We start from the raw sequence: 23,260 nt of genomic DNA, 5'->3' as shown, positions 1-23,260 counted from the left end.
CAAATGAACAAGATTTTAAATTATTGAGATATAAAGGCGCAATTCCTTATTCGTTTTATAAAACACATGATGATTTTAATGTAACAGAATTATTAAAAGAACAATTTTATGATCAATTAAAAGAGGAGTATGTGAAAGATGAAGTTTCTAATAGAACATTGAATATTTGGAATCATTTTATGATAGAAAATCATGGTGAATTAGTAGATTTATACTTGGAATCAGATGTTATGATATTGACTGACATATTTGAAAAATTTAGAGAAGTTAATTTGAATCATTTTAATGTTGATCCCTGCTTTTGTTATTCAAGTCCTGGTTTAACTTGGCAATGTGGTTTAAAATATACAAATGTAGAATTAGATTTATTAAAAGAACCAGACATGGTTTTATTATTTGAAAAATCAATTAGAGGTGGAATTAGTGGTGTTATGGGAGATAGACATTTTAAAGCAAATGATGAATATAAATTATTATATATTGATGCCAATAATTTATATGGTTGGGCAAATGATGCAACCTCAACCATACAAAAATTTTATATTAGCAGAAGTTGAAAATGATGATAAAACGAATTGGAAAAGCGCAATTATGAGTTTAGAAGATGAAGCAACAATTGGTAATTTCTTTGTAGTTGATTAAGAATATCCTGATAACATAAAGTTTAAAACAAGAAACTTACCATATTGCCCAGAACATTTAGCCGTTGATGATAGTTATTTAAGTGAATACCAGAAGAAAATAAAACCGAAAGATCATGTTTATACAGAAAAATTAATACTTACTCAAAATAATAAATACAAATATAGCTGCAAAGCAGCGATAACGGGTTTTCTGCTGTCTTAGAATCCTGTTCATCGGTGGATTTCGACAAAGCATTTGATAAGGCACAACATCAGCCATTACTAACTAAACAGGCTATTAGGAAACAGTATCAATGATAGGTCGCCCAAATGGCTCAGCAGTTATCTCTGAACGAAAACCAAAATAGCCAAAATCAACGGAACGCCTCATCTTGGAATAAGTTCTAAGTAGTGGAGTCACGCTAGGTAGTATCCTAAGTCTTCTACTGTTTCATGTCCTGACAAATGACATACACAGTAATCCAAAATATACCGCAAATCAATTGTGACAAAGTATTGATGCGAATGACCTATTTAGTTCATTGACCATGTACCGAACACTATTATTGTGCCCCAGCATTTGGGGTATTCTACCTGAACCCCAACATTCAATATGTCCACCAGATTCTGGTGATGATAAAGTCATTTTAATTTTTCTGCCAACTTCATTTCTTCTTTCATATTCATCTAACATTAAACATCATTAAGTATGCGTCCCCTTATTGAAATTATGTTAACTATCTCAATATATCGATGTAACTAGGAAGACCTTATTTAAAATGTCGTGATTTTTATGTCGAATTTTTTGCGATATTGTCTCAATAAATTGCCATACGTATCACGACATTTTAGCTAAAGGGGTGATAATTATGTCGACGGTACGCGGTTATGTTGAGATACAGACGTCGAGATTGGTGAAAGGCGTGATCCGTATAACGATTTATCGTGATATTAACACGATATATCGACTTAATTATGTCGATAAATCGCGATGTATCAAATTTGTTCGACATAATTTCGTCGTGATAAAAGGTCGCGACGGTTTTGTACGGGTCCCATATATACGGAAGTACGGAAGCCATAAGGGGCCTCGAGTTGTCGCGTTCCAACTCGACAAAGTCGCCATATTTATGTCGACATATCGCGATATATCGCTTCAAGTCGACATGAATATGTCGACATATTGTGACGTTTTGACGACATATTTCGTTTTCTCAACCATATTCCTCGCAACAATTCGACATATTCATGACGACTTGAAACTCAGTCGTACGGAAGCGATAAGGGGCCTTGAGATGTCGCGTTCCAACTCGACAAATCGCCATATTTATGTCGACATACCGCGATATATCGCGTCAAGTCAACATCAATATGTCGACATATCGTGACGTTTTGACGACATATTTCGTTCTCATGACCATTTTCCTCGCGACAAGTCGACATATTCATGACGACTTGAAACTCAGTCGTCATATCACTGGCGTCCTCATCTTACATTTAGACATGTCTTCAAATGACGGCTTGTCCTGTGGAAAATGGGCAAAAAAGCGAAGTTTGTCGTGAAAACGTCACGATATGTCGACATATTCATGTCGACTTGACGCGATATATCGCGATATATCGACATGAATATGGCGACTTGTCGAGTTTGAACACGACAACTCGAGGCCCTTCATCGCTTCCGTACAGTCGCCATATTACTGGCGTCCTCATCTTACATTTCAACGTGTCTTCAAATGACGGCTTGTCCCGTGGAAAATGGGCGAAAAAGTACGGAAGCGATAAAGGGCCTCGAGTTGTCGTCAAAACGTCACGATATATCGACATATTCATGTCGACTTGACGCGATATATCGCGGTATGCCGACATAAATATGGCGACTTGTCGAGTTGGAACGCGACATCTCGAGGCCTTTTATCGCTTCCGTAAAAAAGCGAAATTTGTCGTGAAAACGTCACGATATGTCGACATATTCATGTCGACTTGACACGATATATCGCGATATATAGCTAATAAAGTGGGCGACAAAACCAAAAGAATGAATTGTCGAAGCGGGCGTTTAAACCAAAATAATCAATTGTCGTGGGCGATAAAACCAAAATAATCAATTGTCGCTGGCGATAAAACCAAAATATTGAATTGTCGCGGGCGACAAAACCAAAAAATGAATTGTCGCGGGCGATAAAACCAAAATCTTGAATTGTCGTGACCTTCACACGCTGTTCGACCAAAAAACTTAATGTTCCGACAAGAAAATCGTGTTCGAATGAAAACAATTCTGTTTGATCAAACAATACGCTTTTTGTTTGAACCAAAACTTTTCTTCATTCTGACAAAAAATGTGTTCGAATAAAAAGCTATGTTATTGTTGAAATGAAAAACTTTGTCCCGGTTAAAAAAATTTGGTTGATCAAAAACAATTTTTTGGAATGAATGTTTGAATGATAACAATTCTGTACAATTGAACGAAATACTTAATAATTTTGGTTTGGAGAAAAAACTTTTGACAATATACTTGTTCGAACGAAAAACTTGATGTTCTGATGGTCTAACGATTTTTTCAAATTGGTTCAATCGAACAGAATATTATTTGTTGGAACGAAATAAATTTTGTTCCGACGAAAGAATTTTTAAGCGAAAGGTCCTATGAACGAAAAAAAAGATATTTCTGGGGCTCCGCAGTAACCTTAAGCCGGACGTAGTTCGGCCTTGCGTCGCGATGCGATCCTCGCGTTGCATCGTAAGTTTCGGCGCAAGTCGGTTGCGATACGATTGTCAGCGACTGTGTACGACTAGTTTCTGCCAGTCGCAAGAGCGTGTAGGTCGGTTGTGACAGTCGTGTCGCGTCGCAGAAAGAAGAACGTCGCAGAACACGTGCGACTCCTTGTGACTGGCGTTGCTGACAGTCGCAACCCGTCGCAAGGGAGCGTAGGTCGAGGAGTCGTTGCGACACAATCGTCGCTGGCGAATGGCGTCGCAGTCACAAGCCGTCGCAAAGCCGACCTACGTCCGGCTTAAGTCATTAGCAATTAATGAAATTAATGAATTGTCTCGGGCGATAAAACCAAAATAATGAATTGTCGCGGGCGACAAAACCAAAATAATGAATTGTCGCGGGTGATAAAACCAAAATAATGAATTGTCTCGGGCGACAAAACCAAAATTTTAATGAATTGTCGCGGACGATAAAAACAAAATATTGAATTGTCGCGGGCGATAAAACCAAAATAATGAATTATCGCGGGCGATAAAACCAAAATATTGAATTGTCGCGGGCGATAAAACCAAAATAATGAATTGTCGCGGGCGACAAAACCAAAATATTGAATTGTCGCGGGCGACAAAACCAAAAAAAATTGTCGCAGGTGACAAAAACAAAGTATAAAACCAAAATAATGAATTGTCGCGGGCGTCAAAAACAAGAATTGTCGCGGGCGACAAAACCAAAATAATGAATTGTCGCTGGAGATAAAACCAAAGTAATGAATTGTCGTGGGCGATAAAACCAAAATATTGAATCGTCGCGGGCGACAAAACCAAACTAATGAATTGTCACGGGCGACAAAACCAAAAAAAGAATTGTCGGGGGGACAAAACACAAACAATGAATTGTCGCGGGCGACAAAACCAAAATGGTGAATTGTCCAGGCGACAAAATCAAAATGGTGAATTGTCGCGGGCGACAAAACCAAAATATTGAATTGTCGCGGGCGACAAAACCAAAATATTGAATTGTCGCGGGCGATAAAACCAAAATAATGAATTGTCGCGGGCGATAAAACTAAAATAATGAATTGCCACGGCCGACAAAACCAAAATAATGAATTGTCACTGGAGATAAAACCAAAGTAATGAATTGTCGTGGGCGATAAAACCAAAATATTGAATTGTCGCGGGCGACAAAACCAAACTAATGAATTGTCACGGGCGACAAAACCAAAAAAAGAATTGTCGGGGGACAAAACACAAACAATGAATTGTCGCGGGCGACAAAACCAAAATGGTGAATTGTCCAGGCGACAAAATCAAAATGGTGAATTGTCGCGGGCGACAAAACCAAAATATTGAATTGTCGCGGGCGACAAAACCAAAATATTGAATTGTCGCGGGCGATAAAACCAAAATAATGAATTGTCGCGGGCGATAAAACTAAAATAATGAATTGCCACGGCCGACAAAACCAAAATAATGAATTGTCGCGGGCGATAAAACCAAAATAATGAATTATCGCGGGCGATAAAATAAAAAAATATTGAATTGTCGCGGGCGACAAAACCAAACTAATGAATTATCGCGGGCGACAAAACCAAAAAAAGAATTGTCGGGGCGACAAAACCAAAATAATGAATTGTCGCGGGCGATAAAACCAAAATAATGAATTGTCGCGGGCGATAAAACCAAAATAATGAATTGTCGCGGGCGATAAAACCAAAATAATGAATTGTCGCGGGCGACAAAACCAAAGTGGTGAATTGTCGCAGGCGACAAAACCAAAATGGTGAATTGTCGCGGGTGATAAAACCAAAATAATGAATTTTCTCAGGCGACAAAACCAAAATAATGAATTATCGCGGGCGATAAAACCAAAATATTGAATTGTCTCGGGCGATAAAATCAAAATATTGAATTGTCGCAGGCGGCAAAACCAAAAAAGAAAAATTTCGCGGGCGACAAAAACAAAATATAAAACCAAAATAATGAATTGTCGCGGGCGAAAAAACCAAAGAGAAGAATTGTCGGGGGCGACAAAACCAAAATAATGCATTGTCGCTGGCGATAAAACCAAAGTAATGAATTGTCGTGGGCGATAAAACCAAAATAATGAATTATCGCGGGCGATAAAATAAAAAAATATTGAATTGTCGTGGGCGACAAAACCAAACTAATGAATTATCGCGGGCGACAAAACCAAAAATAGAATTGTCGGGGGCGACAAAACCAAAATAATGCATTGTCGCTGGCGATAAAACCAAAGTTATGAATTGTCGCGGGCGATAAAACCAAAATAATGAATTATCGCGGGCGATAAAATAAAAAAATATTGAATTGTCGCGGGCGACAAAACCAAACTAATGAATTATCGCGGGCGACAAAACCAAAAAAAGAATTGTCGGGGCGACAAAACCAAAATAATGAATTGTCGCGGGCGATGAAACCAAAATAATGAATTGTCGCGGGCGATAAAACCAAAATAATGAATTGTCGCGGGCGACAAAACCAAAGTGGTGAATTGTCGCGGGCGACAAAACCAAAATGGTGAATTGTCGCGGGTGATAAAACCAAAATAATGAATTTTCTCAGGCGACAAAACCAAAATAATGAATTATCGCGGGCGATAAAACCAAAATATTGAATTGTCTCGGGCGATAAAATCAAAATATTGAATTGTCGCAGGCGGCAAAACCAAAAAAGAAAAATTTCGCGGGCGACAAAAACAAAATATAAAACCAAAATAATGAATTGTCGCGGGCGAAAAAACCAAAAAGAAGAATTGTCGGGGGCGACAAAACCAAAATAATGCATTGTCGCTGGCGATAAAACCAAAGTAATGAATGGTCGTGGGCGATAAAACCAAAATAATGAATTGTCGCGGGCGACAAAATCAAAATCATTGTTTTCTCGCGTTATTTTAGTTTTGTCGTTTTGTCGTAATGTCGCCCTTATTTGCATATTCGTGTTTTTTTATCTTATCAGCCACCATACTAAAGCTTTAAGGTCGCGTAAAACTCGATAAACACTTCAAGCGACACAGCGAACGATCTCCTTTCCCCCACTGCGAACGCTTACTCCGAATGTCAAGTGTGAGTCCAGCATACGGATAGGAGTGTGTTATATACTTGTATTCAGTAAATACCTTGTGGATTTGACAATGATCGGTATGTACTGTAGGAAATATAGAGTATTGATGGTATTGATATAGAGGGCCGCGGCCGAATAAAGTAATGTATTCTTTTATTTTGATACCTCGTCGACATAACAGCTTTTCTCCGCTATATCTCTTCGGCGTGTTTAGTTAAGGCCTACGACTCCCCGGTACACTTATGATTTATCTTAGTAAAAACACGGTAAATTTGGTAAAGAAAAATAGGTATTGCTAAATTAACTGCTTGACGCCCGCAGCCAAATCACTGGTAGTAATAAATTAATTTGTACTCGATTTGATTCTCAGAATGAGGAGAAACTCGCAGCTGATTCCCGGAACGACGATGTAGTGACACACGTCGATTTGTCGATGTTTACGGCTCGACAGTGCTTTTAAAATCTAAAGTAGTATATTTCCTGTGTATCAGTAATATAATTTGATGAGGAAAATGGGTTACTGTTAAAATTAGTTTTTAAAAACCGCGACAGAATGTGCAATCTTTCGGTAATAAATTTGTTAATTTATGCTTGAATTGATAATCGATGTGACAAGAAACGTGCGGTAGATTTCGGCAAGACGACTTAGAAAAACATGTCGGCTCTTTGAATGGGGCTCAATTTTCGATGTTTACGGCCCGACAGTGCTTTTGTAACGTTGATTCTTCAAAATTCGCACGGAGTATTTGTAGATCGTACTGAGCTTAATGATATTAGACGGATTGTATCGGCAACAGCGGTAATGTAAAAAAGCCTATGTACTTTTGACAAAAAATGTGTGGTAAAAAATAATAATAATAATAATAATAATAATAATAATAAGAAACACGCGAATCTCAATAGGGTTTTCTGTGATGTAACAGAAAACCCTAATTATATTGGTCATTATAGAATGTTAAAATTTTATCTAAAACAAGGAATGAAATTAAAGAAAGTACATAGATATATGGAATTTAATCAATCGAAGTGGTTAGAAAAATATAGATTTTAAAAATCAACAGAGAACCATATCTAAAACAGATTTTGAAAAAGATTTCTTCAAATTAATGAATAATAGTTTTTATGGAAAAACATGTGAAAATATTAGAAATAGAAATGATATTGAATTAGTAAATGATTCTGAACGATTAAGACAATCAAGTCCTAGACATTTAGGAAATAAAAGATTTGAAGATTATTTAACCGCGGTAAAATTAAAAAGAACGTCAATGAAATTTAATAAACCTATATTCATTGGTTCAACTGTTTTAGAAATATCAAAATTATTAATGTATGATTTTTATTATAATGTTTTACAACCACTTTTCGGGGAAAAGCATATTGAAATATTATATTTTGATTCTGTAACAGCTGATACCCCAATATTATTAAAATACAATAACCAAATATTAATAAGAAGAATTTCAGAAATAATTCCAAAACAAAATGAACTCTATATTTCATATGGTGAAAAAGAATTAATACAAATAAATGGATTAATGGATGATTGGACAAGAAATGGATGGAAAAAAGTAAAGAATATAATTAGGCATAAAACAAATAAGAAAATCTGTAGAGTTAGAACTAAATTAGGGTTTGTAGATGTTACAGAAGATCATAGCTTAATTAAACGAAATGGTGATGAAATTAAACCAACTAATATAAAAATTGGGGATGAATTATTACATAAAAGATTTTATCCAAGAATAAACCCTATGTCATTTGATGAAATCATTGATAATATTTGTAATATAGAACCAGAAACATTGGAAGAAAAAGAATATTTTATTTAAGGATCTTTTTATGGGTTATGGTTCAGCAGGTGTGTATAAGCATGTTAATAAAACTCAATATTGTTGGTATTTATGTAATCAAGATTTGAAATTATTAGAAAGAATAAAGAAATACTGTGAAGAAGTTTACCCAAATAAAACATTTAAAATCATAGATTTTATGAAATCATCAGCAATTTATAATATACAAGTAAATAATACTAAAGATTTTGCAATTAAATGTAATGATGAATTCTATATTCATGCAATAGTGAAAAGTAATACTTCAACTAAAGAAAAGATAGTACCAGATTATGTATTAAATGCAAAAGATAATTTAAGAAAATGGTTCTTCATTGGATTCTATGCTGCAGATGGCACTAAAAAATTTACAAAACAGAAAACTATATCTTTGATACAAAAAGGGAAAGTTGCTATATCAGGATAAAATATACTATGCAGTTCATTAGGATTTGATATGTTGGTTAATATTAGAAAGGATAAACCAAATGTATTTCAATTAACGCATGTAGAAAATGAACTAACTGAAGAAGTTAGAAATTTATTTGAAATATATAACCCAACAGATTATGTTTATGATTTATCAACTGAAGATGAAACATTTAACTGTGGATTTCCATTAATCCTCTTAAATAGAGATGCTTACATACTAAAAATCAAGACAAATGACATAACAAGACTTAGAAATATTAAAACATCATTTTGACTTTAGCAATTATCCAAAAGATCATGAACTATTTAGCAATGATGATAAAAAGCAGCCTGGTAAGTTTAAAGATGAAATATAGCTGCGAAGCAGCGATGACGGGTTTTCTGTAAAGCCATTCAGAATGATAGGAATTGTAGTAAATCTAAATATCGATACATAGAATAAAATGCATTGACAGATTCGAACCTAATATGCAACCACTGTGTAAACGTCAAATATGATTCAGCTTTGAAACTGAACATACGCTGACGTACAATCACAAATATTAATATATTTATTTGACCAGGCATTTATTTTGGCATTTAAACATCATGATACTGTATTATCACCATCCTTAAAAATGGATCTGACCTATTAAGAACTCATCTTAAGCACCTGCTGAGCCGATAGATTGAGTAAATTCACAGATAAGAACGTATTAGGATTTAGAATAGATTTATGAAGTTAATGTTTTTGTTGAAATATTTGAATAAATACATATATTGTAGTGTAGATTCAATCAATAAATTATGAATTGGTTTGGTCTGGGTTTCCGGCTGATGTTGATTTTGGCTTTTATGGATTACAAATTCTATAGCGATAAACAATTGATACCTGCAACATGTGTGTAAATCAAACCTATTCCACTAGTTGCGTGTGTTTCCTAATAAACGGGAGAGTCATCTGATCTGAGTTATTAGAACTAGGGGTCCAGGGACACCATGCCCACTTGGGAAGTGGTTCCAAATGCTCAACAATCTAACAATTCAGGTATCAAAGGTATAAAACATCTCTTTTCAAAGAATACCCATCACAAATTGCAATGAGAAATGGCAAACTCAGAATTCGGGCCAAAATTGACATTTTTGGGCACTAAAAAAGGTCATAGGACGGCCATCTTGAGTCCGTATCCGATGGGCCCAGGGGGCATTCACATATATCCGAAAGATCAAGGTTATTGATCAAAGCATCTTCAAAATTTCCCTCAAAAAGTTCAAAAATGTGTAAAAAGTGTTGATTTTGGCAACCAACAATGGCTGCCAGTCGGCTATCTTGATTCTGACAGGGCCAGTTTTTGGGCTGAAAATGTGTCTAGAGTAGATACATGTGTAACCCAAATATCAAGACATTACATTGAAGCGTCTTCAAAACTTCCTAAAATAAATGATTTCCGTCTACCGACGGACGGATGGACGACGGACGAAAAGTGAACGCAATAGCCCGCTGGGACTTAAGTCCCAAGTGGGCTAAAAATAATGTTCATTTAGTTATAGAAATTCATTGCCTTTTGGAAATTCTGTAATAATATTTGTTCTGCCCTAAATTTTTATAACTGTATGAACCAATGATATGCTTTGTAAATATGATGTAATAAAATAAATTTGAATTAAATTTGAACATGAGAATCAAGCATAACTTGTGTTTTTTCAACTTGTCTTACTTGTCTTTTGTTTACAGTTCCAGAGTTTCAATTACAATCAAATCCAAATTGGCTAAAAAGTACATAAGACTAAATGAAATGAACCGTTAGTTACTGCAAACCTATTCCAGTGTTATGTCGATCGTGTTGAATCACTTTCCCTGAGTTAAAAGAATCAGATCTTCTATGGTACAACATCGGTCGAAGAGAGATATCTTGGTGTTGACGGTCCTTGACCATCTAACTTCATGCGTCTGACATTGGAATTAGCATCATACCCATTTGAACTGTAAAATATTCATACAACATGAAAACCTACAGTACATGTATACAGTAATCCAACTTGCACCGATGTTGAATATTTGAATGAACATTAGGTTTATTTCAGTATTCTAAAGCAGGAAATAATAAGCCCAATCAATAGGCCCTATTCCCATCAACCTCCCTCTGCAGGGACTCGAACCTGATGGCATCGCTACACTCAGCCACGGCACGAACCCCTGCCATAAACGACCATGTGCGCAGTTACATGCGCACTATCCGAACGAAAACTGGCGGCACCAATCACATTGCTCGTTGTATAATCGCTTTGGCAATCAATTCCAATATGGATTCCGTTTCGTCTCTGAGTAAATTCGAACTGCAAATATTTGAAGAAATCTGTCGTAGTTTCGGTTTGGAAAGTTTATCGAGTCATCAGATGTTGTGTTTGATAACTGTTTCACGCGATAGAAATGACGTTTTTGTATCAACGAAGACAGGGTCCGGCAAAACTCTATCTTATCAAGCCTTGCCACTCTTCGACTCTTTATTGAAGAAAAAACAACTATCGACCCGGACTTCACCGTCGACAATAGTAATAATTGTATCTCCGTTAATCAGTATAATGGAAGAACAGTGTAAATATCTGAAAAGTCTTGGGTTTTCTGCATCTTATATCGGACATGCAGAAGAAGAGAACCGGAAAATATTGCTTGGTGAATACCAGTTCGTGTTCTGTTGTCCGGAGACACTATTGGCAAAGAGTTTTTGGAGGAACATGGTTTCATCGGCGTTGTATTCAGAACGATTAATTGCTATCGTTGTAGATGAGGCACACACTCTCCTTGGATGGTAAGAAAATGTCAATCAGTCTTTTCTCTGTTGTTGTCTCTCTTAAACGAAGTCCGAAAATGTTCTTTTTTATTAAGCCTATTTATTTTCTTCTATATTTTGGCTCTCCAATATTTTCAGGGGCGATTCTAGTAAAACCGAAGCCTTCCGTGCATGGTTCAACCACATCGGTGAGCTACGGAGTCTTTCTCCAGGTAAGCTGAAGTAGTAGATTTTTATTGTCTATTCCTCGTTGCATTCTGTTAGGTTCTTTGACTTCGATTTAAATTTTTCAATACAGGTGTTCCGGTCATTGCCCTTACTGCAACCACCAGTAATAGAACTCGGCGACTGATAAGGAGAAATCTCTGTATCAATTCGAACGCTATTGAAATTGTTGATTCTCCGGACCGTGAAAACGCTAAACTTTCAGTTTTAAAGGTAATTGACTTGATGTTTGAAATTGTTGCAGAGAATGAAAAATTTCAACAAAATAAGTTCTTACTGAAGTCTCTCTATCGATCACTTTGAAAATTTGGTGGTATTTGTAATATTTTATATGTTATGATAACTTTCTTTTACAAAGATCCTGCAAGGACCCGAACTCTGTTGTGTTTGGTTGGCAGGTGGATTGAATTCATGACTTTCCACATAATTGTCCTCGTGTGATTATATTCTGCCAGTCGATCATGGAAACTGCGAAGGTCTATAATGATTTGGAGGTCAAAGTTGGACACCGTCACATAAATATGTATCATAGCTGTACACCAGATCCAGTAAAGGAAATTATTAGAAAGGACATGTCTGACCCTGATGGATCCATCAGAGTACTGATCTGCACATCCGCCGCAGGAATGGGAGTTCACAACGTTGTAAATTTTGGCCCACCATACGATGTCGATATGTTCCTCCAAATGTTAGGTCGAGCCGGTCGCGATGGTAAACAGTCAGATCATATACTCATTTATAACGGACGGCAACTGAATAAAAAAGTGGACCATTTAATGACGAAATACATAAATACATAGACGTGAACAGTTAATGAAATCTTATGACGCCGAAGTCATACAAAAAATCAAACATTTTTGCTGTGATATATGTTGTGAATCGTGTGAATGTGAAAGTGTTGATTGCGAGTCAACTCATCCGGCTAAAGTCTCAGAGCCTCCTTCCAAACGTGAAAAGCAGCGTACTTGCACAAAAAGTAACATCGATGAACTAAAGAATCGTCTTCAGGCGTATGATTGTGATTCATCAACAAATAATATTACGGTGGACGTGCAAAACTTTTCAAACTCTGTCATCGAATCAATTATAAAAGAGTTACCATATATATGCGATGAAGATGATATTTTGGACAATTGTGGAGTTTTGACATTTGATCAAGCCAATTATTGTTTACAATGCATTTCAGACATTTTCGACGAGTTATAATACGTGAATTTTTATGTATAGATTTTGTTATTTCGAATGCTCAAATAAATCATTTTGTTCTTTTTACATTATTGTTATAAACCTTATGTATTTAAGAAAGCCTGTTCAGCATTTCAATCATTATCATGTTTGTACGTCGTTTGGATCTAGGTTCCCCATGACTAACCCAATTGGATATTTCATTCAACCTCATGAAGGGACCACGGCCTTTGAAGTGTTGCCCGCACACACTGTAAGCAGCCAACAGGACTCAAACCCGCTTGATCATGAATGCAACGACATCACACCTTTTATCCCACTGAGCTACCGATTGAGATAAAGAAAATGAAATAAAGATGAAGAATTAAAATATTTTTAGAATATATCATCCACTTATATTACCGGCTTAAAGAAAGGACAATATTATAAGACAAGCACGAACCAGAACTTGTTGTTGGGTCAATACGACTAGTTAACAAAGCATTCTCATAGTACACTATATACAGTGAAACATTGTTTCAACGAATTTCTAGGCACCAGAAAATGTGTCTTACCCGTGATTAGTCGAAACATATTTCGTATTTAGGACAACATTTAATGGTTGTAATAAATCATTATATCTGTGAGAAAGTTCTTTTAACGATTTTCTACTGAAGTAATAAGTGATTCAATGACAACAAATGTACACACATTGCACATGAATAATACACATTCATTTAACCCTCTCCTGTCGCAAAGATAGTTTGTTTAATTCAAGTCATTTCCCTTTTAGCTCTACATTTCTGATCCCTTAACCATATTTTCAACTCTGAAATTTTGATTCTTTCCATTGGGCTCTTAAAGTTATCAAATACACCCATATCACGTTCGGCATTCACATTGAATACATCAGCTGCAACTAGTTCATTTACCATCAACGAAACATCCTTAAATTTAGATACTGAACTTTTTGAGCCACCTTTTATTGGTGAACCGCTGAAACTTTGCACATTGTTAACAATTTCGTCAATTATTTGGCAGGATTCAAATGCAAGTTTTGCTGATTTAAATGTTACATTTGCTCCTTGATCACGCAATTTCTGCTTTATTTTCTTAACTTTTATTTCAACCAGATTATCGTTAGGGATGTTGTATCCTCCTCGGAGATTAACTCCTATGTTCCACTCATATTCGAAAGCTTCTTTTTCTGTTAATAGGGCAAGTTCATATGCATTCATACGCCAAAGCCATAATCGGTATTTGACATGACCACATGGAAATGCATTGAGCATTTCAAATTTCGCATTTCGAAAAGAGCGATCACCATTACTATGTTTGAAACTGTCATTCGTGTCACGTAAGAGTAGACCTAGCTGTATAAACGCGCTACTGAATGCTGGCCAACTGTCAACAGTTTTCTCCGATTTTGGAGATTCATCGGGTAAATCCCAGTCATGCTTTTCTACCAAATGTTTCCTAAGGTTCTTCATTATTTTGTATGGTTTATTACAAACCTGGCATCTAAACACATCCCCTGAAATATGGAAGAGATTAATTATCAATTTAGTCAAACATTTAAAAAAATTATGTACCAGGGGAAATTTAATTTACCAATTCGCATTTCTGATAGAATGATGTATAAATCGCTTGGTTCTGCAACATTTTGTGAAACATAATCTACAGGAGAATGGCTGGCATAAATTTTCAATATGTCTCGAGCGCAAGCTATAATCCAATCAGATGTGATCAATGAATCTGGGGGTGGTTTGTGTCTCTGTGGTTTTGAGGATAAGGGTTCATCACCATTCAATTGAAAATAATCAACTGCTGCCGCCAAGATATACGCATCTAGGGCATCCATCAAGAATGAGAAATGTGCTCTAAAATTTGAAAAAAAGACAAACAATTTTTTAACCAAATATTTCACAGCTTACAATACAGGTATTTACTCACCGAAATGAATCAGTCAATTTATTCTGGCCAGTATCATCGCGTCTATTGATCCGGTTTCTCAACTGGCTGAGGGATCCCCTGATGCCTCCACTTTCTCTCTTGTAAAAAAATTGGTACAAAAGCTGAAAAAGAATAAACGTACAAAATTCAGAGTTGGCCCACAACCTTAGGTTGAAATATAGTGGATAGAAGAAATGTATATGCCAAAGAAATATACACAAGTAATGGTATACACAGTAAAATAAGTTTTCATGCACTAAAATATTGAACAAAAATTGTTATTACAGCCAACCCTTGGTACCAACATCAGTGATTTTGATTAATGCGCCAAGACAAAATATAGATGTTCCATTCCCAGAAAAACCCAGAAAGTCAGCGATGTCAGCCTTTGGTTTTGTGTCGTCAAGCGTTTCAGCTGCTAAAACCTTTTCTTGACACAAACATTTAAAAACCAATGAATACTTTTCCTTTGAAGCTCCGAGGTCATATAGGTAGGCGATATAGTTTAGTCCAAGTTATCTCCGATAACATCAAATGGAGTTGTTTCTATCGTACAATCCAAGCTCTTCAAATACTTACACGTAGCAGGAATCGATGCAACAGCAAACACTGGTGAACTACATGTAGTAGAATTACTTATTGGCATTCCATTTTTCATTAGAACATTGAAAGATTTGTTTTGTAAAGTTGTTTGCTCATTATGACACGTAAAATACATCGGTCGATGGTTACTTTGGGCGGAAAAACATTGGTTTGATTTTTTCATAGACACATGACTATAGACGGAACGACAATGGTTGAACGAAGAGGCAACTTTGACCACAGCTTTTGATTCACATTCTTTCTCATGTAATGTGACCTGATGACTTGGAAACTGTGTTTCAGTCCTCATAGGATCAGAACATATTTTGCTATGCACTTCCTTCGTTACCGGATAGTTCTCATAGTGTTTGACTATTTGATTTCTAGACTCCAGCACTTGCTTATCGCTAGCATACCTTATAAAATCTTTTGTCTGTGTATAATGCATCGCCTGAATTTCTCTTTTTTGGTTGAGAATAGAACTATTCGATACACTGAGCCCCATGTGATTACACATTGTTATAACCTAAAGATAAATTTCAATCATGTAGTCTACATCTGAATAAAAATCAAATGTTTTCGGTCAACTGCCAGTCCTTTCTGGTGCTAATAAGACTTCTATCAGGTATGTACCACCAAAACTGATCGAGCTAGGCCACCTGATGTGCTCTCAAGCCAAGTTGAAATAGACATTAGTGTGGCAGGGGATTGTGCCGTGGCTGAGTGTAGGTTCGAATCCTTGCCAAGGGAGGATGAAATATGAATGTAAGTGGAAATCTAATTGAACATAATCAGGCAAATTTTAGAAAACATTGAAACACTATTCTACCGGTTAGCGTCTTACCTTATCTGACGTACCACCATCATCAAGAGCTAAACCAACAATATGCTGTATGACTGACAACATGCGATTACGACTGAACAGCATGATCGAGCCAGCCATTGCCATTTGCTGCTCCTTCTGGTAAGAAGTTGTGTTCCCATAGACTACGGTTCTTAAAACGTCAACAAACATCTTCGTCCGTTCTTGCCATTCATCTACGATAATATCTGGCTCGAAGTTCAGTAGACTAGTCACATCAGATGACCGCAAAACTGACGGTGGATCCATCGCGCACAGTGAAATATCTCCTGGTTCAAATGATGTAACATTAATTCGAATATCTCCGTTTTGTACATATTTACAATGGAAGCAACCACGACATGCCTTGGCTTTCCAGCAACTAAGTTCATCAACTAAGTTCATCGTAACTGCAGGGTGGATGACATTTGATTTACAAATAGCCTAGCCTCACCTAACCCAAACTATTCTTTCACGCATGCGTGTTGGCAGATTATGAGAACTCACGTACGGCGTTTTTAGGGAACTCACGAACGGTTAACCTGTGGATATCACCGTACAGTCACGTACGGGTAACAACTTCGTATGTACTTAAAATGGTATAGGCTACTAGGAACTCACGTACGGCGTTAGTAGGGAACTCACGTACGGTTAACCTGTGGAGATCACCGTACAGTCACACACGAGTAACAACTATGTACTTAAAATGCTATTGGGTACAATATAATAGGCCTACATATGATATAGACAAATAAATACCGGTAGGTAGGCTTTCTTAACTTCCACACTTCACAACCGAACCAACTGACCAACCAGTATATTTATTCCCAGTACGCACCAACGTTGGTTAACCGGCACAGGCCTAACACTGTTTGTCAACTGTGTGTACCGTAGTAGGCTATCGATAATCACCTGATACTTTTCTGTCGTTTGTTTTCTCTCTGAGACGAACGTTATTCTAGTAGCCCTCCGCGACTCAACGACCTTGATTTAAACTTGATCAATTCAAAAATCTGTTTATTGACGCTTTTGGTTACATGAACTGATCAGCAATATACTTAAATGAAATAACCGGAATAATAAGAAATCAAAAATATTAAAGAGTTAACAAACAAATGCCCGTAAACCTGTCAGAAACGCAAACGCCGGACTCGTAAACTATTTGACTCGGACCCGCTGAGCAATAAATTCATAAAATTGACTTTGAAATTGATTGTGGAGAAGAGAGGGAATTATTCGATAGCTCTTCCTCGAAAAGAAGAGAGAAATTTCGGAAAGAAAACACAACATGGCTACTAATTGAACGGAGCCAAATTTCCGATGTTTACGGCTCGACAGTGCCTTTATAACGTGGATTTATCAAAATTCCCATGCAGTATCTGGAGATTGAAGTGAGCTGAAGGATATCACACGGATTGTATCGGCGACAGCGGTAAGGTAAGGAAGCCTTTTCACTTTTAACAAAAGCTGTGTACGTAGGCTACAATCCATTTCAAAATGCTCCAATCTTAATTATGGAAACGCTATTAGATAGCATTTAAAAAGAGCTTTCAAATGAGCCCTGGTTCAACCTTCTAGCTCAAATAATAAGAAAGTTATGATAGTTTCAGTATTGGAAAATCGTGCTAATTACGGTCATTAATTTAAAAGGTAAAACAATAGGATAAGTCGTGACCATTTCGGGTAAGAATTTTCAGTTATTTTGACATAACTTTTTTATTTTAAGAGATAATTACATGAAATTTTCAGGGCAGTTTTCCACCAACTAGATCTATTCATTGTAATAAATAGATTCCTTTTCTATCTTGACCACTATTGTAAAATTACTAATTAACCTAATTAAAATCAGCAGATAAAATCTCGTCAAGTAAACGTCACAAAAAAGAATATGTACAAAGTGCAGCAGTAATAAAATATCTACAGTAACTTCATATACATGTACTTATCTTGATTATGATATCAATTAAATCCTTAAAAAATTCTGCGATCTTCTTCAACTGAATTGCGCAATAATAACTAAAATGATCTCATTGTATTTCAAAGCAATATGAATTTGGATTATGAATGGTTGACCTACCATTGATATTATTATGATTAATACACTAATACATGATAAGATCACCACATATCAGGTCAGCAGCAAGTTCATATTTGGACACATCATAGTCCTCAGCATTTGCAAAACTGGACTCATTATCCCAATATGCTACAACACAAGTTGGACTCCCTTTCCTCCTGAACTTCTTGATCTTGCCATGATATGTGGTGGCTATTCTTGTATTCTCATCTAACCAGACATGGTTGATGTTCCTGCCAATTGCAGTTCCATCCAAAATGTCCATCAAATTCTGCTCCATTTCCGGGTCAATATCGGGAAAGTCTTTTTTCACATTTGACAGATCCAAATTCCGGACAGCTTTTTCTACTTTGTGTCTTTCTTTGGAGTCTTTTTGCGACATTTAAACGTTAGTTCGGCGGAGGATTTCTTTTTGGAGTTTGAGATGTTCTTTACGCCTTTCAAGTCTTTTCTTCCGACCGAATGATATTGCCAAGTTAATAACACAGTCTCTTCTGATGTCACTTAGATTGTCCAGGTATGTCATCGTGCCATTTTTTTGTGCTCGCATTTTTGATGTGAAGTAACAAACAGTAGCACCTGGGGCTCTCTTTTGTTGTGCACTAAACATCCCCATTATTTCTTCGGCATCAATATTATGCAGCCTAGCACTCTCAGTTTCAAGTAACATCTGCTCTGTTATTTCTTTATTCAGGTATGGACCATACTGGCGGCGCAGAACACGGACTGTTGTCTCAAGACAAGCTACCATAAGAGACTTGAAAAGACTTACATCCAGTGGGGCAGTCTGTAGTTTGAGTAACACAGAATCAGAAGTATCTAAGTTCTGGCCAAACATATCTGTGGATGCCGAAATGATAAAGAGTGGGTCGGCAGTATACTTGTCCAATACATAAATCACATTTCGTATTTCCTTGATCCCACCGTAATGACTTATCGTACTGTCTGCAGCCGAGACGTAGAATTTTGCCATCCATGGCCCAGTCAGGAGTTTACCAATGAGTCCAAGTGCATGCAGTTCTAATATTGCCATGTTCTCTGCAAAGTCTGAACACAGACTTGTTACCAGACCACCACATTTCACAGGAGTTTCTGTTAGAAACTTGAGGAATAATGCATGATTAACATAAAACTTGCCAGCAATATGGAACAATACATGCAGCCGATTACCACGGTAACGCGGAATATATCCCAGCTTTAAATTGTTAGCAGACAGAAATGCTTTAAAACCTTTTGGATCCCCTTTTCCGTCTTTATAGCGGAGCTTGTTCATTTGCAAAACAATGTTTGCCGCCATACAGTCCTTTCCGAATAACTTCCCTTTCTCCGTTTCCAGGCCTTTAAGTGTGGAACGGCATGAACTTGCTATAGTATCTAAAGGATGGAGGTGGCAATTTAACTCATTCAATGGTTTTCCCCACAATTCTGCCAACAGTTCAATGGCAGCATGATGTGCAGCAACACGATCTGTTAGCGTATTTGATATGCTACCAATCAAACTTTTCCGACAGTCCTCATACTCATTTTCTGGATGAAAATGAACATATGTCAGAGCAAGATGGTCCACGGAATTAGCAATATGCTGCTGGTAATCCTCAGCAGTACCACCAGGCAGCTCATCAATGGCAACAACATAACAATTTTTACTATCAGTAACGTGAATAGAATTAATATGGACACCTTCTTGTGTTGTGGCGTCGAACCCCAAAGTCAAATGTTTTGCATCCATCATCATTTCAGCCGTCTGTAAATCAGCCAAGACACCGAGTTCTCGTGCTATATTCTCAATAGTTGGTTTTTTAGGGACACGGTCATAATTGAAACCACATCGCTCAGCAAATTTCCTGACAACATTTTCTATATGAGCTGTAGGTACTTGGTTCACGATACAGTCCATAACAAGCAAACGCATAAGTACTGAAAATGATTTTTTGTTTTTCATGCCACTACGTTCTCCACTGTTAGCCTGTAGACCAGTAATGATGTCCGTAAGCATTAGATTTTCATCTTGAAGAGAACGTATTTCTGAATCTTTACCGTCTATGTTTTTTTGAAGGGTCCCGATTACATCATTATAATCCGATTCCAATTTCGAAACCACGGACGGTTTCTCACTACGCCTTTTTTTCATTCGATTTATATTACGCGACGGTTTCCTCACTTTCTCCTCAGAAATAGATAATTTTTCAACTACAGATTTATACATAACATCTTCCTCAAATAATTTTATTTTGTCACTCCTCCGTTTAATTTGTTGATTCAGTCGTTTCACTCGAAGGGAATTCTTTGTCCTACTGATACTCCTCAAGGAACTAAGCTCAATACGATGCCTTTTTTTCAACTGTAATCTCAATATTTCCGATTCTTTTAACCTACCATTTAGCACACAACAGTTCTTACAATCTCGGGGCTTCTAGTTTTTAATGGTGACAGTCGTAGCGGTTTTACAGGAGTTCGTAATGGTGTTGGTGTTGGATCGACAGCACTAGAAGTTGATGGTGTTGGATCGACAGCACTAGAAGTTGATGGTGATGGATCGACAGCACTAGAAGTTGATGGTGTTGGATCGACAGCACTAGAAGTTGATTGTGATGGATCGACAGCACTAGAAGTTGATGGTGTTGGATCGACAGCACTAGAAGTTGATGGTGTTGGATCGACAGCACTAGAAGTTGATGGTGATGGATCGACAGCACTAGAAGTTGATGGTGTCGGATCGACAGCACTAGAAGTTGATGGTGTTGGATCGACAGCACTAGAAGTTGATGGTGATGGATCGACAGCACTAGAAGTTAATGGTGTTGGTTCAACAGTTAACAATGTTGGTTTGTTGATGGTGTCGGTATTCACAACAGATTGAGAGCAAAACATTTTGAAACGAACCATTTCAGCCTGATCTGAGGGCTTTTTAAATGCTTTGAGCCCATTACATAACTGTTAATTAACATGGTATTTAATGTTGAAGTCTGGATAATAAGACTTACAGTTTTCTACAGTTTTGCCTAAAACATGTTCATTCTCCATGAAGACAAACAAAATGTATCCTTTTTTGAGGTTTTCCAACTCTGCTAAAACAGAATAATTCTCCATCAGATGATTTTTTTAAATTCCAAGCTTGGAGGGGACCACTTTCTTTTTTTTCTTAGGAGCTGGCATCTACAAAATACAAGAATAAACTGGTAAATAACATGAAATGATGTGTCAAAACAAACGCACGTGGTTACTTGTTTACAATAACAAAGCCTTCAGCCAATCGAAGCCGCAGATTCGGGTCACGTGACTAAAACATTTTGTGAGAAACAGCATTATACAGCTAAACTATAAACTCTAATTATGAATCAATTGCACAGAAAGTAATATTAAGGATGTAGCTATTACTTCCCGGTGGTTTGGAGACAATTTATGATGTTAAAGTGACAGTAAATTGCCTCCGAAGCGACTACGAAATTTCCTTCGTCATCGTCAGTATTTATCTTCCGGGTTATGACCGGACCAAAACCGCCCACTAAAACATCATTTCGGTTCCATAAAAATTTATAAAACCTATTCTACATAACTAAAAACATGTCTAAGAATCTATTAAAAATGTTTAAAAAGTTATTAAAACTCACCTTGACGGTTATTTTTCGATCCGAAATGAAGGTATTTTTATCCGCGGAGATTTTTTTTGGAAAAAATGATCCGATTGCAAAAATTCGAAAACAAGGCGATACGTCATCAAAATGGCCGCGCAATTGACTGGGGATCACTAATTTATGTCCAGGAACGCGTCCACTATCTCAAAAGGGGTGGAGGGTAGTTGTAATGATTGAGCAATAACTGGGTCACACAGAACATCGACTACAGTCGATCGCGAGTCTACGTGGATTGTAGCCTACCTAAACTGTGTGGAAAAGGGAAAAAAATAATAAATATAGCTGCAAAGCAGCGATAACGGCTTTTCTGAGCAGGCGTGCTATTCATAATTTGAAAAGTGGATAATAGAAATATATCAATGCGGGATACGCATTTGATGTGTCAAGTCACACCAATACGGTTTAACATAACATAATTTATAGTTATAGTCAAATTGGGGGTTACTCGGGTCGTTTAGTTGTCTGTGGAGTCGAGTAGATTGGTTACCCGTCTGTAACATTGGTTACGGAAACGACTCGTCAGCTTGATGAGTTGTATGTATTATGATTGTGCGCCACCTGCATTTTCCGAAATAATGTTCATATAATTATTTCAAGGGACGATTGAAATCAATCATCAACGAACATCTGAATATGTAATAGTCCTTAGTAACTTTCTGTTGCAGAGGGCATAGAAAAGATTTTGAAATTATTTAATTAAAATATAAATTTTATTTACGAAAAATAAATTATTATGGTCAGTACAAATTGAAAATTCATAGTGTATTTTTAAGAACAAGCTTACATAGCTTACAGAATACATCACGCACATTTGAATTTTATAAGTGATGGGTAAAAATCAACGTGTGACAGAAAAAAATGTAGTTAATTATTTAACAATATCGAAATATGTGCTCTCTTTTTAAACTAATGGAGTGATACGCAATGAATTACGTGGCTTGTATTAAAAGATAGAACATACAAGTTGGATATTTATAAGTCGAAACATGTGAACAGAAACTAAAACTTTGATGTCCAGTATGGAATTACACAACGACAATTGGCTTTGAACTCAACAAACATTATTAAAGAATGTTTCAAACAAAATGCTTTATATAACGACATGAATAAACTTGTTTTACAAAACAAGAAAGTACATTTTGAACTTTTGAATGGTCGAATCCCATATATTCACAGTAACCTGTGATGTGACGATTCTCGGAGCCATCCTTCTTGATGACGTCACTAACAAGTGGTCACGGCCGTCGCGTGCACTCATTTCTTTAAAAATCTAGCTTCCTCGCGGAGCGGGATCTGGTGACGCTGCGCCCCGCCCCCTTCGCGCTG

The 23,260-nt window shown here is 36.8% G+C and overlaps 1 protein-coding gene across 1 annotated transcript; it reads left to right on the top strand.

Moving 5' to 3' along the window:
- Window positions 1–10,969: 10,969 nt before the first annotated feature.
- LOC141898950 (ATP-dependent DNA helicase RecQ-like) lies at window positions 10,970–12,482 on the top strand. Its single transcript, XM_074785104.1, has 4 exons — window positions 10,970–11,475; window positions 11,596–11,669; window positions 11,756–11,895; window positions 12,138–12,482. Exons 1-4 carry the CDS (start codon window positions 10,970–10,972, stop codon window positions 12,480–12,482), a joined length of 1,065 nt encoding a protein of 354 aa, XP_074641205.1.
- Window positions 12,483–23,260: the final 10,778 nt, after the last annotated feature.

Source organism: Tubulanus polymorphus, chromosome 2, assembly GCF_964204645.1.
Source record: "Tubulanus polymorphus chromosome 2, tnTubPoly1.2, whole genome shotgun sequence".
NCBI classification, from domain to species: Eukaryota; Metazoa; Nemertea; class Palaeonemertea; order Tubulaniformes; family Tubulanidae; genus Tubulanus; species Tubulanus polymorphus.
The sequence above is the reverse complement of the archived record's forward strand: the minus strand, read 5'-3'. Positions and strand labels throughout refer to the sequence as shown.

Bases quoted from the DNA above. Each gene is read 5' to 3' on its own strand.
- LOC141898950 (XM_074785104.1), top strand. From the start codon at position 10,970: ATGGATTCCGTTTCGTCTCTGAGTAAATTCGAACTGCAAATATTTGAA. The intron at 11,476-11,595 runs GTAAGAAAATGT...CAATATTTTCAG, and splicing joins GCACACACTCTCCTTGGATG to GGGCGATTCTAGTAAAACCG. The intron at 11,670-11,755 runs GTAAGCTGAAGT...TTTTCAATACAG, and splicing joins GCTACGGAGTCTTTCTCCAG to GTGTTCCGGTCATTGCCCTT.